The 17,578-nt window shown below is 45.3% G+C and overlaps 3 protein-coding genes across 3 annotated transcripts; all 3 read left to right on the forward strand.

Annotated features, from left to right (window-relative positions):
* Positions 1–273: 273 nt before the first annotated feature.
* Positions 274–1,922, forward strand: PtA15_12A15 (uncharacterized protein; the record flags this gene model as incomplete). The annotated part of the gene is made up of 7 exons (XM_053161741.1): positions 274–365; positions 491–573; positions 694–958; positions 1,041–1,320; positions 1,417–1,662; positions 1,732–1,803; positions 1,884–1,922. 7 exons carry the CDS (start codon positions 274–276, stop codon positions 1,920–1,922), a joined length of 1,077 nt encoding a protein of 358 aa, XP_053025585.1.
* A 2,013-nt stretch (positions 1,923–3,935) lies between these two features.
* On the forward strand, positions 3,936–5,020 carry PtA15_12A16 (uncharacterized protein; the record flags this gene model as incomplete). The annotated part of the gene is made up of 2 exons (XM_053161752.1): positions 3,936–4,020; positions 4,089–5,020. 2 exons carry the CDS (start codon positions 3,936–3,938, stop codon positions 5,018–5,020), a joined length of 1,017 nt encoding a protein of 338 aa, XP_053025586.1.
* A 2,657-nt stretch (positions 5,021–7,677) lies between these two features.
* Positions 7,678–8,162, forward strand: PtA15_12A17 (uncharacterized protein; the record flags this gene model as incomplete). Its single annotated transcript, XM_053161763.1, has 3 exons — positions 7,678–7,726; positions 7,810–7,917; positions 8,035–8,162. The coding sequence occupies 3 exons, from the start codon at positions 7,678–7,680 to the stop codon at positions 8,160–8,162; spliced, it is 285 nt and encodes a 94-aa protein (XP_053025587.1).
* Between the last annotated feature and the right edge of the window lie 9,416 nt (positions 8,163–17,578).

Here is a 17,578-nt window from a genome sequence, read left to right on the forward strand (position 1 = left end):
GTTTTGTTGTTCCCCTTTTTCCCCAAAAAAACCGTCCAAGCCCATACAAAACACCCGATTCCCATCCCCTCCGCCGCCCGCGATCAGCATCCAGTTTTTCGCGGCCCTCGCTCACCCTCCTGACCATCCCAGCCCCAACTCGCTTCACGCCGGCCAAGCTCACAACCCTTCCTTCAACTTCCCTCGTCTTTTTACCCCACCCACACACACTCCCACACACACTCACGACCACTCTACCCCCGAGCCCAGTCTTCCCAGTACAGTCAATCCAAGATGGGCTGTTCCGGCTCCAAGGAGATCTCAGAGGCTCAACAGGTCAACGCCCAAATCGAAAGCCAAATCAAAAGGGATAAGATCTCGCTTAGGTACATATGTAGCTAATTCTCTTCTCATCCTAGATCTTCCTCTCGCCCTCCCCTCGATCCAGAACTTGATTCTCTTCTACCTACCGCCATCTAACCCTCTCTCCCCACCCTCTCCACACCCACAGAAATGAAATCAAAATGTTACTGTTGGGAGCCGGGGAATCAGGCAAATCAACAATCCTCAAGCAAATGAAACTCATTCACGAAGGTGGGCAACAACACCAAACTTCAGCTCATCCATCGCGCCTCGTGTTCGCTAATCAGGCCGGCCGCATTCGATCGATATAACTGATGCTCACATCTTCTGGCAAAAAAAAAAAATACACAGGATCTTATACGAACGATGAACGCGAATCTTACAAGGAAATCATCTTCTCGAACGCCATCCAATCCATGCACGTCATCCTCGATGCCATGCAACTTATGAAGATCGAACTCAAGCACCCATCCTTGCTCTCTCTCGGCCAGATGATCCAATCTCTACCCAGCCAGATGGAGAAGGATTACCTCGAACCTCATATCGTCGCAGCCATTCGTCAACTTTGGCAAGACCCAGGTGTCCGGCAATGTTTCGAGCGCAGTCGGGAGTACCAGTTAAGCCGTGCTACTCATTATGCTATCCCGCGTCCCAGCTCGAATCGCTGCCTTGCTTACATCTCGTCCCACCCTTCTCAGGCTAAACGACTCTGCGGCCTATTACTTCGATTCAATCGACCGCATCGGACAGCGTAGTTACGTGCCGGATGATCAGGACATACTGCGTTCACGAGTCAAAACGACGGGGATCACCGAAACTGTGTTTGTGATCGGAGAGCTCAAGTATCGGATGTTTGATGTCGGAGGACAGCGGAGCGAGAGGAAGAAATGGATCCACTGCTTCGAAAACGTGACGGCTATCGTATTTTTGGTGGCGCTCAGCGAATATGACCAGATGCTCTACGAGGACGACTCGGTGGTAAGTCTTTCTTCCCCTCTGCCTTGGTCAAGAAGAAGAAGAAGAAAAAAAAAGGGGGAGGGGGGCGTTAATCAAATTGACTTGTTTGATTTTCAGAACAGAATGCAGGAAGCCCTCAACCTATTTGACTCGATCTGCAACTCGAGATGGTTCATCAAAACCTCGATCATCCTCTTCCTGAACAAGATCGATCTCTTCAAACAGAAAGTTCAATACTCTCCCATCCAGGACTTCTTTCCCAACTTCCAGCCGCCTTCCAACCCCGATCAAGAGCTTTGGCAAGCCGGTGCAGACTTCTTTGGGAACAAGTTTGTCGGCGTGAACCAGAGTCCCTCGAAACAGGCGCGTCTTCTTGGATTCTTTCATTTCTCAGTAGTGTCATGAGTTGACAATCTCTATCCTAAACAATAGGTTTATGTACATTTGACGTGTGCAACGGACACATCTCAGATTCGATTTGTTCTATCCGCCGTTAATGATATCGTAAGTAATCTTATTTGTTGAAGAAAATAACTTTGAGAGCAAATAAGTTCTGAACTGGTCTCTCTGTTCTGTATTCCCAGATCATTCAACTTAATTTAAGAGAATGCGGTCTACTGTAAAATTTGACGCGAAAACCCCACGATCGACTCATCTTTTATGTATTTAATGGAATGATTTCTTTTTCGTCCTCCCTCTCTCTCTCTATATATATCGTTTCATTTGATGAAAGCTTTTAGGTCATTCTTATATCATTTAAGTAGTCATCCCGCGGCATTCAACCCACAATCCCCTTTTGTTCCTTCCTAACCCCCTTCTTCCGTACCCCCTCTTTCCCCATCAAGCAAAACTACCGAAGAGACTAAAAGAAAAGAAAAGAACTAAAGACGGTGAACCAATACACTCACATAAAGAAACATATCAAGATGCATCAAAATCCCCACGCAGCTAACCCTAATTGATTGATCTTCTTTTTTTTGCTTTCTTGCGAACGATTCCTTCTTTCTCTCGCTCTCTCACTGCTTCCCTCATTTTATTGTCTTTATTTTATTTATCTTATTGTTCTTTATTCCCTTCGGTCCGCTTGTCTGTAATGTTTACCTTTTCAAAATGATTACCTTCGTTTTTTGTCCTTTTTTTTTTGTCTTTTGTTGTTTGAGAACGATTACCACCGACCTTTTTCATTCATTAGCATATATATCACAACAGTAAAAGTTTATTTTTCATTTTGAAAATTCATCGCTTACACATGTTTTATAAGGGTTCTTTTGTTTCCCCGACTCAAGCTACAATTGATACTCGTTTACCCTTACGTTGATTTTTCTTTGCCTGTTTGTTTGACTGGTTCATAACTTTATCTACTTTTTGATTTCTTTGTTTGTTGTTCTTGGTGTTTTTGTTCATACATATCTCATCATCATACCATCTGTCTTTTTTTGTCCACACAAAGGACGCAGAACTCCTTTGAATCTGTCATTTGTTCGTTACCTCCTGAGTTCCGCTGGGCCGCCCGGCAGTGAGTGAACTTGCCTCATCTGTCCGCCGTCTCGTTGCAGCTCGTTGCCCTCTGATCTATGCCCTCATGCCCAAATGCTCCCTTCGGGGCATTTCTTCAGTCTTGCGACCACATAGTTAAGTCTTACATGGTCTGCTATCTTGTATTCGGTGATTCCTGCTTCGTGCATACTCTCTTCGCCCTTTGTGGGATCTCTCTTAAGTTCACATTGAGACGGTCAACCCTGACAGGATACTCGGCATCAAGACTGAAATAAACACCCACCTCTTCAACTTGCTATGAGTTTTGCTCATAGTTACGGATCTACGTATAACATACTTGGTTGTTGTCAATCTTGACACATGCGATATCAGAATATCAATGTGTCCTCATGGGCCTGGCTGTGGTGGTCGTCGTGATCGAGTCAGTCGTGTCTCTTACCATAGAAGCAGGAACGGTCAAGGGGGGAGGGGGAAAGTGTGCAAAGCGTGTTCGGTTGCCTGCTGACTCGGCACAGCCCGTCTTGCTCGGCTACGAACGTGCATACTTACAACAAAGCATCAATCAACTGAGTAACCGGGACTGGAGGTCCAGTGTGGATATCGAAACCAACGGTTAAGCACGGTTGTCGAGCTTTCAAATTATATCCCAAGGAAACCGGCTGACACCCATCTCGGTCGTAAGTCATACAGTGGACTCGAGGGTAATAAAACACTTTAGTGGGGAAAAATGGCTTTCTTAACTCCGGCCTTCCCTGCAACAAGTAGCTGACCAGATCCTCAATACCCTCGTAGTTCTTTCCTTTGTTAATCTACATAATTCTGCGTGCTTCTATTCTCGTGTTCTCTTGATCTAATATTGATGGGATTGACTATGGCTTGATGCCTAAAATACCCCTCTCCATCAGCGCTCCAATTGAAAAACCATTAATACCACCAAACTTCCGTATCTCTTACTTAGCTTTACAAGTAGACTTTTACTCTTTGAAGGATTGTCACCGAACGAAAATCAAACATTACCAAACAATCACCGAACGAAAACCGAACAATATCAGAGAAGAGAAGGTTGAAGGTGGGGGGGTTGACGAGCCCGATAGCTGAACTAGGGTTCAGGCACCTTCATCATCTTTTAACGAGCATCGATGAAAGTTCAATTGTCCCAATCGCAAATCCTGCTCGAGGCCAGAGCTCTTGAAGAGCAGCAAGAGGAAATCTTTGCTCAGTTAGGTGAGTGAATCATTTGAATTGTACATCACGCGTCATGGCTCAAACACCTTCCTCACTGCTAAAACCAGAAACAAACCGGCGTCGGAGGCGCAGGCGATCCGAAGTCAATCTGCCCAATCCCCTTCGAGGGCCACAAGGAACTGATGAGAACGTCCTACTTCCTGGCCATGCACACCCCGCGCACGTCAAGTCAGCGGATATTCACTCGGATCTACAAAGCAACGTATCATTGCGCGGAAACCAGACGTTCTTTGAAGACATAAACGAAGATCCTTCAAAGGGTGAGGCCAAGCAAACGAAACTCGCTCCCCCAAAACAGCAAGGCAACAATGAACAATCCGACAGCAAACTCAACTCCTTGGAGGTGGATATATCTCGGGCGCATTTGATAGGCCATGAAATCCACGGGCAACATCCACCCAAGTCGTTGGTTACTTCGAATGAGCCTGCTGCAAGCGATCTTTCATCTCAACCAGGCCCGAATAACAGTAGCCAGCCCTCCGGTGACACGGGCTGTAGAGCCAAGAAGAGGAGGGAGCAGCAGCAAGCGCGTGCCAACTTCCGGGCCTATGAGTCCAATCAAACCGCTGTGATTGCTTCCGAGTCTGGCCAAGGGAACCACCTGGGTAGCTCTTCTTCGATCGCGGCTAATTCGACTCATCTTGCGCCCTCAGTGCCTCATTTTACTCATGAAGAGAGGCAGGAGGGGTTGAGCAAGGCAGCCTGGGCGGGCATATCTTTGGCGATCATCTTCCTGGCGAGCATCGCCATCTCGATCGCGATCATCCGTCGTCGAAGACGACAACGAAAGAGGAAGCTCAGCGCAATGTTCGATAAAGGCACCGCCGGTGGCCCCTCCGCTCTTTCTTTCTCCGTCCCCTCCGCCCCTGACCTTCACCATGATCACCGAGATATCTCGCATAAGGAGATCGACGAGCTCATGAATCGAGTCGCCTCCGTACAAGCTCCACCACCCGCCCGTCGGTCCAAGAAATTTTAGAAATTTGGCTCTGCTCGTCGCTTGTTGCTCGTTACCATTGAAACTTCAGTCAATTTACGCTCGTAGACTATTATTGTTATCAATCTATTGTATTTTTTTTGCTACTTTTTGCGTTTTGTTACATAATATTTCTTCCTGGTACATGGTTAATCGAAGGCCGCTCGCATCTCTCTCCGATCAACCGTCAATCTAGAGCATTTACACTGCCCAGTTTCACCTATCCATCAATCCATCGTCATCGAAACTCGCAAAAGACGATTCAATCCAGATCTTTCTCTATTTATTTGATTTTTTTCTATACTTTTCTTATCAAGAGTTGATGATGATAGCTGGATGGATTGTGCTTGTACTACAATCAACAGTCATCTCATGTCCCGTACAACTCTGATGAAGTATGTAGGAAAGAAGAAATCTATGATAGAGTTATATAGATCATTCTCTTCAGGATAAATCCTTCTTGTTATTTTGTTGATATTATCATTTGATCAGTTTATCTTTGCAATTGCTTTGTTTTGAAGAATTATTGGTTTTGCTTTTTTGTATATAGTTTTCATATGATGTGGTATTGTTTTGGTCTTCTTTTTTTAACATTTTTTCCAGTTGCACTAGAGACCCATCCACTGCAATTTTGCTTTCCTTTTTTTTATTAGTTTATCAATTCTTTTTGAGAAAATGTCAAGGGATACAAAATTTGACATGCATAGATTCAATGTTTAAGCCCCAGCTACTTTGTTCAAAATTGATGCAAAACTCGTGATATATTTAATTTGATCACCATAACTGCTTCTTGTTATACTCAAACTCTCATGACTCAAGTCTTCAGATATTTATTATTTAGGTTATGCTACATCAAAAAAAAGCTGTCCACACGTTCCCAGAAACTCACACCAGGTAAGATGAATTACCTTTTCCCTTTTGAAACCGCAGATCATTAGCATTTCTATATTTTTATTGAAGCCCCCCACCCCCCCAGTTTATATATTTTTCATGGTTCCTGTGTTCATTTATGACATAATTACTCATAGTGCAAAACCAAGAGATGTATTTTATTGTTTATTTAACACTTGCAGGACTCAATTGACAGATAACCTGTTTCCCAAATGCCTTGCTCTGGAAGGACTCTCAACTCTCAACCTTGTTTTCAATACCAGTGAAAGCTCAAACTCTGTAAGTTCTCACCAGGAAGCAGTTTAGCCTAGAAATAGCACAAGACCCGGGCACTCGCGGCAGGTCCGGGTGCCATTGGCTAAAAAAACACTCATAAACGTACCTGGACACGCCTGGATGGCTGTAGACTATCAGGGTACTTGGGTATTCCTTGCTGGTACCAGCGGTAATTGCTGATCAAAATACTGCCCTCGTCATCTGGCCTCCAGGCCAGGACAACTGGTCATTGACAGGACTTCACAGGAGTACATACACCACTTTTGATAGCTGGCACATAAATACCAATAAGACTGTATAATTCTCGTCGCCCGGAGGCGGAAGGGATTCCTCCCAGCCGGCGAGGTTGTACTCTTGTCGGCCGAGAGGCATCTTCCAGTCAGCTGTGTAAACCATGCAGCTCGCGTCATCCACGATGCATTCCTGCCGGTCAGCCAGACTGAAAGAATATTGCCAGCCGGGCGGTATTCATGTCAGCTGGCAAGGTTGTATGTATAGCCCCGGTTGATGAGATTACACAACCTCGCCGCCGGGAGACATTGCTCCCGGTAAAATATAAATTGTTAAAATTCTTCTCAAGTGTCTTGCTGTAATGTCTTAATATCGGCTGCTTACATGATTAGTTACCAATGTATGCTAGCAGTCAATGGTTATGGAAGGTTACGGATGATCTCACAGTGGATACATCTTTCGGTCTCGTGGAGGATACATTCGCGGGCCCGTTTTGATCATCTACATGTTGGCTGGGGGAGGTCCGTCGTCAGACGAGCTGCAACAACCGTCCCCCGCCGTGCTTTTGCACCGGGGGTGTACAAAATGCATATGATCTCGCAACGGACATTCATCTCTGCTTCGGTTGTTTCATGACTGAACAAAAGGTTGCCCGCCAGTTGTCATGACTGAACAAAAGGTTGCCCGCCAGTTGCTGCCCAAGCAACTGGCGGGCAACCTTTTGTTCAGTCATGAAACAACCGAAGCAGAGATGAATGTCCGTTGCGAGATCATATGCATTTTGTAGTGTGATAAAGCAGTGAATTGAAATAGATGATTAAAACCGCTTTCAATAACAACAATATTTGTCGACACTATTATGTAGTCTTCAGTTTTTATGTTTAGAAACAGGAGGTTGTGCACGAAAAGCACCCGAACCTCGAATTATCAGTCCTGAGGTACAGATTTTTGGCGCAATCGTCCACCCAAGCAGCTTACTGAGCATCTCCCGGTGAATTGATCACATTCGTCGACCTAATTATCTAATCCTCCTCTTTTCCTTTGAAGAAACTTCCTTAAGCCTATTCGATCACGTTTCAAGTGATTTTTGACTCGCAAGCCCTCAGCACATCAGTGGGTTTTCTTGTTGATCTATTTGTCCAAGTTTCTTCAAAAACTCAAAATTGTTTATTCGAGCTGATTTTCTTTCCGGTATGAATCAAATATTCAACGGACACTCATCCAATAAAGTGAAGCTTGGGTTTATCCTGATCCTATTTCCTATGGTTCTTTCAAAACAAATTCCTATCAAGAAAAGATGTGTATTTGTTGGTAAGTGGCTAAGCCTGTTTGTGCGACTTTGTTTTTACCACAGAAGTGCTAACCCAGAATCATTTTCCTTGCTAAAAAATTAGACGATGGGCTTCAGTCCAAGGATTGCGGGAAAATGTTTACCGAGCAGGAGTTTGCCGCATTCTTGGCAAAGCAGGCGGCTGATGTAGCAGAGTTCGCGATCACAAATCGTGAGTCTAAGCAAGATTTGAGTTGCAGAAAGACTTACTGGTGTTTCCAGATGTATCTAGGAACCCAGTGTCTTGGAGTTTCTCTTTGCGAAAAGCTGACAAACGGGTTTCTTCTAGCCTGCGGTCTCCTGTCTTGCTCTAAAAGATTCAAACGAGACATTGACTTTCAATACAGCTATTCTCCGTCCACGGTCCACAAAAGAGGGCAAGATCATGAATCCCCAGCTGATCAGGCTGTTAATTGAGTCAAAAAATTCATATGTCTTTGCCCCTGATGAGGTATGTCAAGAGATTGAGGCTCATTGTTTTTGTTTGCAAATTGTTTTCTTGGGGCTGAAAATTGATTTTCTTTTTTGGCTTTAATTAGATCAACTAGGATTTGTCAGCCTTTGTGGAATGTACTTGATTAGTTTAACTTTCAGCTCAACCTGGAAGGTTCATTGATTGAATCCTGCATTATCAGGTGGGAGTACTTGAGATATAAATGGGTTTGATACTATTAATAGAAGGTCAATTAGCTAGAGTTGCTTGAATCTTCTGAAAAGCTGAATTCCATGATCCATCATCAATTGGGAAACCTTCTGACAAGTTTCTTCAATTTGTGCTCATACAACTCCATCCATCAAAAACATAACATGTTGAAAAGCCAAACCATTTATTAGATGTACAACTGAAATTTCCAATTCAAAACATACCAAATTTCATCTGATTAAATGTGATGCAATAACTTGTCCATAAAGCTTTTCAAATCAATCAGTTCCTAATTTCTGTGTAGAACATAATTCACAATACATTTAGTTTCAGACTTCAGTCAAGAGCTTGGATTTCTCTTGCTGGAATGATTTGCCGGTGTTCATGTGGTGGCTTATATGGGCACAAGTTGACATAATTTCCACTTGGCAGTAGCGCAGGTGGGTATGCATGTGTGGCTTAGCTCACGGTGCATTTGGTGAGATCAGCACTGCGGGGTGGAGTCAGAAAGCTTGGGCAAAATGCATGCGGAAAGCTGTGCATTTGGGGAGAAAGTATACACTGGATAACTCATGGATTGCAGGGAGGTCAGACCAGACCAAGAGCTAGACTGCAAAGCGGAGCAGAGGGCTAGAACTGGACTCTGGAGGAGCAAAGGCATGGACTGGATAGCAGAGGCGTGGCAGCAGGTGAATTGGGACATCTGAAGCGGGTGGAGCTGGGGTGGAGGCGCTGGTGGTAGAGTGACTGCTTGGGGATAGACAGAGGTTGTGTGAGGTCGAGCATCAGATAGGAGTGGAGCCTGGAAGCTTGGAATGCAGGTGTCAGGCAGAGATGACTTACTAAGGCATCTTAGTACCAATTTGGGGAACGGTGGTTGAAAAGTGTGGAGGGAAGGAAGGAGAAGGGGGTGGCCGGGTTTTATCTCTCATTACTTTTCCTCAGGATATTACTTACGGACTTGCTTTGCGCACTGCAAAAAACACTTTGCGCACTGCACAGTGCGCGGATTCCCAAACACTTTGCGCACTGCGGGTAAAATACACAACTTTTTGAAGATTTTTCTTGACCAATCAATAGACAGGCTTCCCATTGGCCTCTCTGATTTTTTTGGGTTTTTTTTTTGAAGCATTCTTCTATGTTTAAAAAAATCATTAAAAACCAGAAGAAATGTAGCATTTGGGCGCCTAAAAAACAAGGTTCCCATAGCCCAAAAATTTCAAATAATTGATTGAGTAATGAAAATGTAGGAAAAGCTACTTCAAAAACTTTCAGCCACTTTGTGCAAGCATACAGGTCTGAAAAAGAAGAAACTTCACCACATATTAGCACATTGCATCCAAATTATCCTCATTTTTCAGACCTGTATCCTTGCAAAAAGTGGCTAAAAACTTCTGAAGTAGGTGTTCTTACATGTTCCATTACTAAATAAATGATTTGGAATTTTGGGGCTATGAAAACCTTGTTTTTTAGGCGCCCAAATCCTACATTTCTTCTTGGTTTTAATGATTTTTTTAACATGTGAGAATGCTTCAAAAAACTCCCAAAAAATTCAGAGAGGCTAATGAGAAGCCTGTCTATTGATTGGCCATATAAAATCTTCAAAGAGTTGTGTATTTTACCGGCAGTGCGCGAAGTGTTTGGGAATCCGCGCACTGTGAAGTGCGCGAAGTGTTTTTTGCAGTGCGCAAAGTAAGTCCGATTACTTAATACTAGAGAAGGAAATTGGTACACAGGTACTGCCTGCTTTTTTTGCCCAAAACAGATACCCCTACCCATACTTGGCACCTGGGTGTTTTTGGCGGGTACCAGTGGTACCCGCCAAGTTGTTTTTTGTAGGTATGTACACCATGAACAAATTGATGTGAATAGGTTTCAGGTGACATTCATTAACAGGTTTTAAAATTCCAGTGGTGACTCCAAAATTACTCTCCTTGACCAACTATGGCCCCTTTGTCATCATCAGGGGGTCCTACCAATTTCCCCTAAGTGTATGGTTGGAGTAAAGGCTGAAGTGAGCTTCACATCACCTGCCACATAGTCCCCTCAGTTTTTTCATGGTGGTATTTGCTCGCATCCCTCTTGGGCCTTGGCAAGCTGGTAGGAGTATAACTGCCGCCAAGAGGGGATTTCTCTTGGTGAGAAAGTATTACCAGCTCTCTGAGAGGGATTCCTCTTGGAGGGCACTGGGATAAAAAAAACACCAGCTTGCCAAGAGGAATCTCTCTCAGCAATCTTGTGTGTGTATACTAGTGCTTTCCAAGAGGAATCCCTCTTGGAAAGCTGGTGTGTGTATACCAGTGTACATAGTCCCTCTTGGCAAGCATGTATAAAGCTGCACAAGGCATCCTACTGTACAAGAAATACCCACGGGGGACCCCTGTCCATAATTTTAGGGCCACTTTTTTGTTTTTCCCCAATTGTTTTTGTCCAACATCAGTTGGAAAAGGGGTTGGGACGGGTTGGGATCACAGTGTACATACCATGAACACATCTTCTCTTGACGTAAGTGTTGAAATCTGGTTCTTGGTAAATATTCTTTCTTCTAAGAGTTAAATATTTTCCGGTGTCAGAAAAGAGTTGTAAGCCTTCATTTTTTCATATTCTGAGTTATCTCTGAAGTGACCTAAACAGATAGAATGGTAATGCAGATAGGAGAAACAGACTCTGCAGTCTGTTTCTCTACCTAAATAGGGTCTTGGGGCCGGGCAAGTGTCACATGCTGTAACCTAACAGGTTAGGTTAAACTTACAACAATCTCCAGTTGAATTTGGGGCATTTGTGGTTTTCTTTCTTCTAGCGGCTACATAGTAAAGGGTCACTTAAGATTTAATTTGATTTGAGCCATCATCTGTGTTTGGAAAAATTCTATTGTGTGTTTTGGTTTTTATTGCTGTTATCATCATGGAAAAAAATCCTGGACAGAGACCGGACCCGCAGGGGGAGGTCTCCTAGGTCCAAGCACGCGAAGGAGGGCGCCCGGGCCAGGCCGGGGGAGTCGAGGCTAGATTATGAGTGATTAGGTTCAAGACCGGGCCCATGCGCCAGTCAACCTTCATAATCTAGCTCCTTGAGACTCGCCTGTCCCCGCACAAAGACTCCTCCCAAGCTCTCTCCATCATCTCTCGGAAACTCATCGGCTCTGCACCAGCAGTTTCCTTTTTCAAAAATCATACTACTTTCGATTCCTCTCAGCTATCACATTCGAATTTGTAAGTTACCGTGAGAAAGAAGGAAATGGTTGAAGAGATGGTTAAGCGAACAAACAAGAGGAACAACAAGACACCTGAGGCCGCGACAGCAGGACCGATTACTAGCGCATCTGAAGTGTCTGCGATACCTACCGATGAAGAGAGACGCGAGCCGTCCATCATGATACAGGAGAACTTGAGTCGTTAGTTCTCCTAGTGAATATTCATGCAACCTAAGTAGATGGTTAGCGCTTACATCCGTTTTTGATTCTACCAAATTCGTCACGTGATTTAAGGAGAAGCACTCGGGAAAGAGACCGCCGAGAAAGATACTGCGTTGTCCCATGACACAGACAGTGAAGATAGCTTCAAAGGTTAGCCGCTCTCAAAGTTGCTGAGATGGTCTATCAGATGCATAATCAATCGTAAATTGCTCGATATGATGTTAATCTAATATTGGATCATAATTTGCTTGATGAATCGTAATTTGCTCGATTGCATCTAGAAATCCCTAACCCGTTAAAAGACGGTCAAGATCAAGACACGGCGTCCAGATACAAAGCCATCTTATCGAACTTGCCATTGATCGTCGAACCAGGAGCGGTGACCGTTACGGAGCCTCCTAAGGAAACCGAGGTTGCTGGGTGTACTGGAACGCTGTTAGAAGTTTCGAAGACTGTCAACGCATTGGGTTCAATCTCCGATAACTCTGTTCAACACAAAACCGATCTTCAAGAGGTCTGGGACAGAGCATCAGAGGCCTTTGCGAGGGGTGATAAGAAATCGACGGACTTCTTTTTAAGGCTCTATGGGAAGATGGGTGACGCGACATCGCTGTCGGCACCGGACAAGCCGGACATCCTTAGATCCTCTTCAAGCGACGCGATAAACCCAGCTGTTAATGTGGCTAAAAGGCTGGCGGATAAGTGTTCATCAAGGGGTCCCTGCCGAACCATTTTGATGTAGGGTTTACTCTGTACTTCGACAAAAACATCAGATAATTCAGAGGGCCGATTCCGTTGACCATTTTTGACAAGAACTGGCAACGCGATGCAATTCACTATTACACTAATAGAAGATCTAGAGGTGACGAAAAAGATGGAAATTACATTGGTTTCGAGTATCCGAATGAATGGACGCAAACCTTCAGCAAGTGGACGACCAATCATCGCAACTTCTACATAACCTTTAAAGATATGTATGGCTATACGGAGTTCGCCAACTGGATCTTGTTACATAAGGAGAACGTAGATAAGATTGTCGGCGAAGAAGGATTCATGACGGCCTTCAGATATGATATGATTGTTCACCAGAACGCGTTTTCCTACCAGGTCACGACTAAATCAGGCAAGATCTCGGCGGTTGATATCTCGATTTTTAGAGAAGAAGTTAAGCGTGAAGCGTGGAGAATCACTTTAACGCTAGGCGAAAACAAAGAAACCGATAACCCTTATGCTATTGGTGGCGAGAAATTTGGTTACGATCCGAATACGGGCAAGCAGCGCGTGAAAGCGAACAAAGCGGTCGATGATCAAGCGAAACCGGAGTCTAGTTCAGGACGAGGCAGAGGGGGCTATCGAGGAAGAGGCGAGAGATGGGGCCAAGACAGGAGAAATTCAGACTACGGCAGCTACCGTGACTACAACAATGACGATTTGTACAATAAGCGACAAAGAGATCACGGATATTCAGACAAGCAGTATCAGAGGGGCGGCGATTACGGAGGTCATCAAGGTGGTCACAATCGAGAGAGAGGTGGCTATAGAGACCAAGGTCCCTTGAGGAGCTTTAAGAAGAAGGATAACTCCTCTTCAGCTAAAGAGAAGGAAACTTAGTGGGCTTTCTTTCCCTGGTTTTTTTTCGGCGTTGAGATCTGCTTGTCTTTGTGAAAACAAATCAGATCCTGTTACTTTCATTCTTTTCAAGGCAATGTTATGGTCAGCTAATGACATAAGGTCCTGACTGCAAATGGTTTTCACTTCATTTTCTTTATTTTTATGAATGTTCCTTTTTACGAACTTGCATCTGCGTAATTTTAGCTTATCGGGGTCCTACTCCTCAACGTACACGTCAGAAACCAGAGCCAAGTGTGGGTCCCAATTGTCAAGCACAGCAATCTTGCCAACTCAGATCAGGTGTGAGATGAATTTGCGCGAATGGGAAATTGCATTAAGGGATAATCATTTGCTTCCAGAATACGAAGATGTGCTGCAAGGCTTCGCTTCTGGGTTTGATCAAGGTATCCCGGACCATGATCTAAGTGCACTGGATTGCTTTACGCCCGATAATCACGCATCTTCCAAGAAAGCACGACCCAAAATTGAAGAATCCATTGCTAAGGAATTAAAGGCCAAACAAATGTTTGGCCCCTTCACTAAAGAACAAATGATAAACACTTTTGGTTTCTTCAGATCTAATCCCTTAGGAGCGGTGGTGAACAGTGACGGAGCAATTCGTCCGATTAACGACTTGTCTTACCCTAGGAACGACCCGCTAGTTCCTTCCGTAAACTCATTCGTAAACAAAGCGGATTTTGAAACCACGTGGGACGACTTTAATCGGGTGTCAAAATTTTTTGCACAGGATTCTTGTCCGCTACAGTTGGCGCTTTTTGATTGGGAAAAAGCTTACCGGCAGATTCCAACAAAGATGCGGCAATGGAGGTATTTGACGGTAAAGGACTTCGAGGGGAATTTTCTGGTTGACACACGGATCACTTTTGGTGGAGTAGCAGGATGCGGATCCTTTGGTCGACCGGCAGACGCGTGGAAGCATGTGATGATGAATCACTTCGAACTGGTAATGATTTTTCGTTGGGTTGACAATAACTTATTTGTCAAGGTTCGAGGAGGTGGCGTGACGATGGAAGAAGTTGTTGAAAAATCTTCTAAACTAGGCGTCCTGACGAATAAAACTAAGTATTCGCCGTTCAGCGATGAGCAAAAATTCATAGGCTTTGTTTGGAATGGAGTGGAAAAGACGGTACGCCTACCGGATGGGAAGATCAAAAAACGCCTAGACCAGATTGGGCCATACTTAGTGAAAGGAGGACGGTTCGACTACGAGGACGTCGAAGTTCTGGTCGGGAGGCTTAATCATGTGTCCTACATCTTACCCCATTTACGGTGCCACCTGAACTCTCTGTACAGGTGGCTGATGTCTTGGCAATACAGGAGAGCGCTACGCGATACGCCGCCCGATGTCCGCGCCGACTTGGAAGTATGGAGGTCGACTTTGCAAAGCTTCGAGCACACTAGGATAATCAATTATGGACCTCCCCTCGATATCGGGTGGGTAGGCAATGCTTCAACGTCCTTTGGGATCGGCGTACTAGTGGGGAAGCACTGGGCACAATTCAAGCTCCACAACCCTAGTGACGGTGTGACTCGAATATCGTATCTAGAAACGGTTGTGATTCGCCTTGGGCTCCTGATGGTACTGCAACTGCGCAACCAGCGGGGTAAATCCTTAGTGGTGTGGACCAACAATACAACAACTGAAAACGGGATCAACAACAGGAAATCACGAGACATACCCTCAAATGGGGAGTGGATCATGATTCAAAAAATCCTGATTAAAGAGGGGGTGGAACTAGTTGCAAGGAGAGTAACATCAAAAGATAACAAAGCAGACGCCTTGTCGCGAGGGTTGCGGTCAGGTCAGGCGGTGAAACACCAGCTGATTGTTCCTATTCCGGATGACCTGAAACACTTGTTGTCGCAGATAGTCTTTTTGATTTAAAATATCCCTGATGTCCTGCTTCTATTCTCATGTTTTCCCTCACCGACTTGATCTTCTCCCGCGATGAAAACATCTTCATTTAATTTGACTGATTTCACCTCCTCGGGACATACCCTTCACAAACCCTCAGAGTTAAGTGTCCTGGTACTGCAAGGCTGGGAGGCAAATACCCTCCGCAGCTATAACTCGGCGGTTAGAAAGTTCCTCTCCTTCAAGAGGGAGACTAGTGTCGAGCATTTCGAACTTCCAGCTACTAGGACAGACATCTACCGATTCTGCGTGTGGGCAGGGAAGAAGGTGGATACCATCGACACTCACGAGATCTGCTCGGCGACGCTAGAGAAGTACCTTCACGGCTTAAAAGCTTGGCACCTTTACCACGACGCAGTATATCCACCGGTTTGCGAGAAGAAGATGAAACTGATTCTGAAAAGCCTGGCAAAACGCGACGCCCTCCGCGCTGGGCAGAAGAAAAAGAAGGCAGTAATGATCGATGACCTTATCAGGTTAGTTGACGAACTCGCGACAGGAGACAAATTCGACAAGGCACTTTTGGATCTCTGTTTAGTGGCCTTCTGGGGCCTAGCAAGGCTAGGCGAAGTCACATACCCCGCGAGGTCCGGCGCGCCGCCACTGGACGGGGGGATAAGGAAATCAGATGTGATCTTCGCGGCAGACGGTTCGACGGCGGATATTTCCCTACGCTTTACGAAGACATCAGGCCCGCGGGAGGTTCAACACTTACGGTTGACGGCGACAGCGAATCTGCTTTGCCCACTGGAGGCGATCAAGAGGAGACTGGCCACGGGGAACTCAGACGATGAATCCCTATTCGGTTTCCAGTCGACGTCCGGTAGGATCAACCTGACCAAGAATGCGGCCGTGGCACGCCTAACTCAGGTGTGGGCAAAACTAGGCCGGTTCGGAATTTCGGGGCACTCTTTCAGGGTTGGTGGTGCCTCGATTAGGAACGCGCTTGGCGTGGACATCGCGACCATCTGCGCGCTGGGCCGATGGAAATCAACTTGTTACAAGCTTTACATTCGGCCCTACTCGGCAAACGACCTGGCCAGGACTCTTGCAGCTTTGGAATCTTTAGACTTGCGGAGGTAACCACGTAATAGGGCTCAGACTTGCGGAGGTAACCACGTAATAGGACTCTTTGTTCTCTTCTTGAGTACCAGTCCGGTGTCCCGGGAGGATTGAGGGTCGAAGTTTGGGGGTTCGGCAGGCTCAGGCTTCTCCCTGAGTTAGGGGCATAGCCCGAACCCCTCTCCACTTCGGCCAAGGGCAGCCACTCCCACTCTTTCCTCTTTGCTTCAGGGGGAGGGTCGTCGAGTTGCGTCACTACCCACCTAGGGGCTCCTTCCTAACAGGTCGCGACGCCCCACAGGTAGTGAGGCCTTAGTACACTCGAGACTCTCCACCGAGACCCGGACACTTGCCCCAGTGAAAACCTACCGACAGGAAGGGACCACTGAGGCCTACAGGAAGACCATTGACCGCTACAGCTGCGGCTGCGGAAGAGGTCATCCCGGAAACGTGTGCAGAGACGGACGAGTGGAGACGGCTTGGACTCAACTCCAGCAGTGTGAGGTAAAGGTACAATCTTGAGGATTTCAACCACTAGTTTTTTCAGAGATTCTGAGTTGGGTGTGTAAGGAAACAAGAGCCAGTAATGTAGATGTTTATCAATCTTCTTCAAATTGTACGGATAGATTGAATTTCAATATTGATGGAAAGTGTCTCTCAGAAGAGATGCCTGAGATTCAGACATCTTGCAGTGTTTTGCAACATGGAGGATCATCTGACCAATATAATTTAACAAGTGCTTCTTTGAGACAGCTACACACACACCAATAAGATGGGTGAAGGAAGAAATAAAGCACATAGATTTCCTCATGGAAGATCTGGTTTTGTGATTTAAGAATATGGAGGCAATGCTGTTTGAATGCATCAAACATTGAGTAAACTTAAGCATTACAAATTCTCTTGTAAGCTTCTATCATTTCTCTCCAGATATCAGAAAGAGTTGTATCTGTGCGTTCTAGATGACTGATTACATTGACAATGGTATTAAAAGCTGAATAATTGTTTGATTTGTAGTGAAGTGCACTCAATCCTCAATGAACTTGACAACTGTGTCTGTTGTGGTGAGCCTCATCAAAAATCATTTACTCTCAGCAAGCTCTAGACAGCAACTCTCAAGTCAACCAATAGCTTAGGACAAAACCACAGAACTCAGGATGCAGTTGAAA

The sequence above is a fragment of the Puccinia triticina genome, chromosome 12A (assembly GCF_026914185.1).
Source record: "Puccinia triticina chromosome 12A, complete sequence".
NCBI lineage: Eukaryota > Fungi > Basidiomycota > Pucciniomycetes > Pucciniales > Pucciniaceae > Puccinia > Puccinia triticina.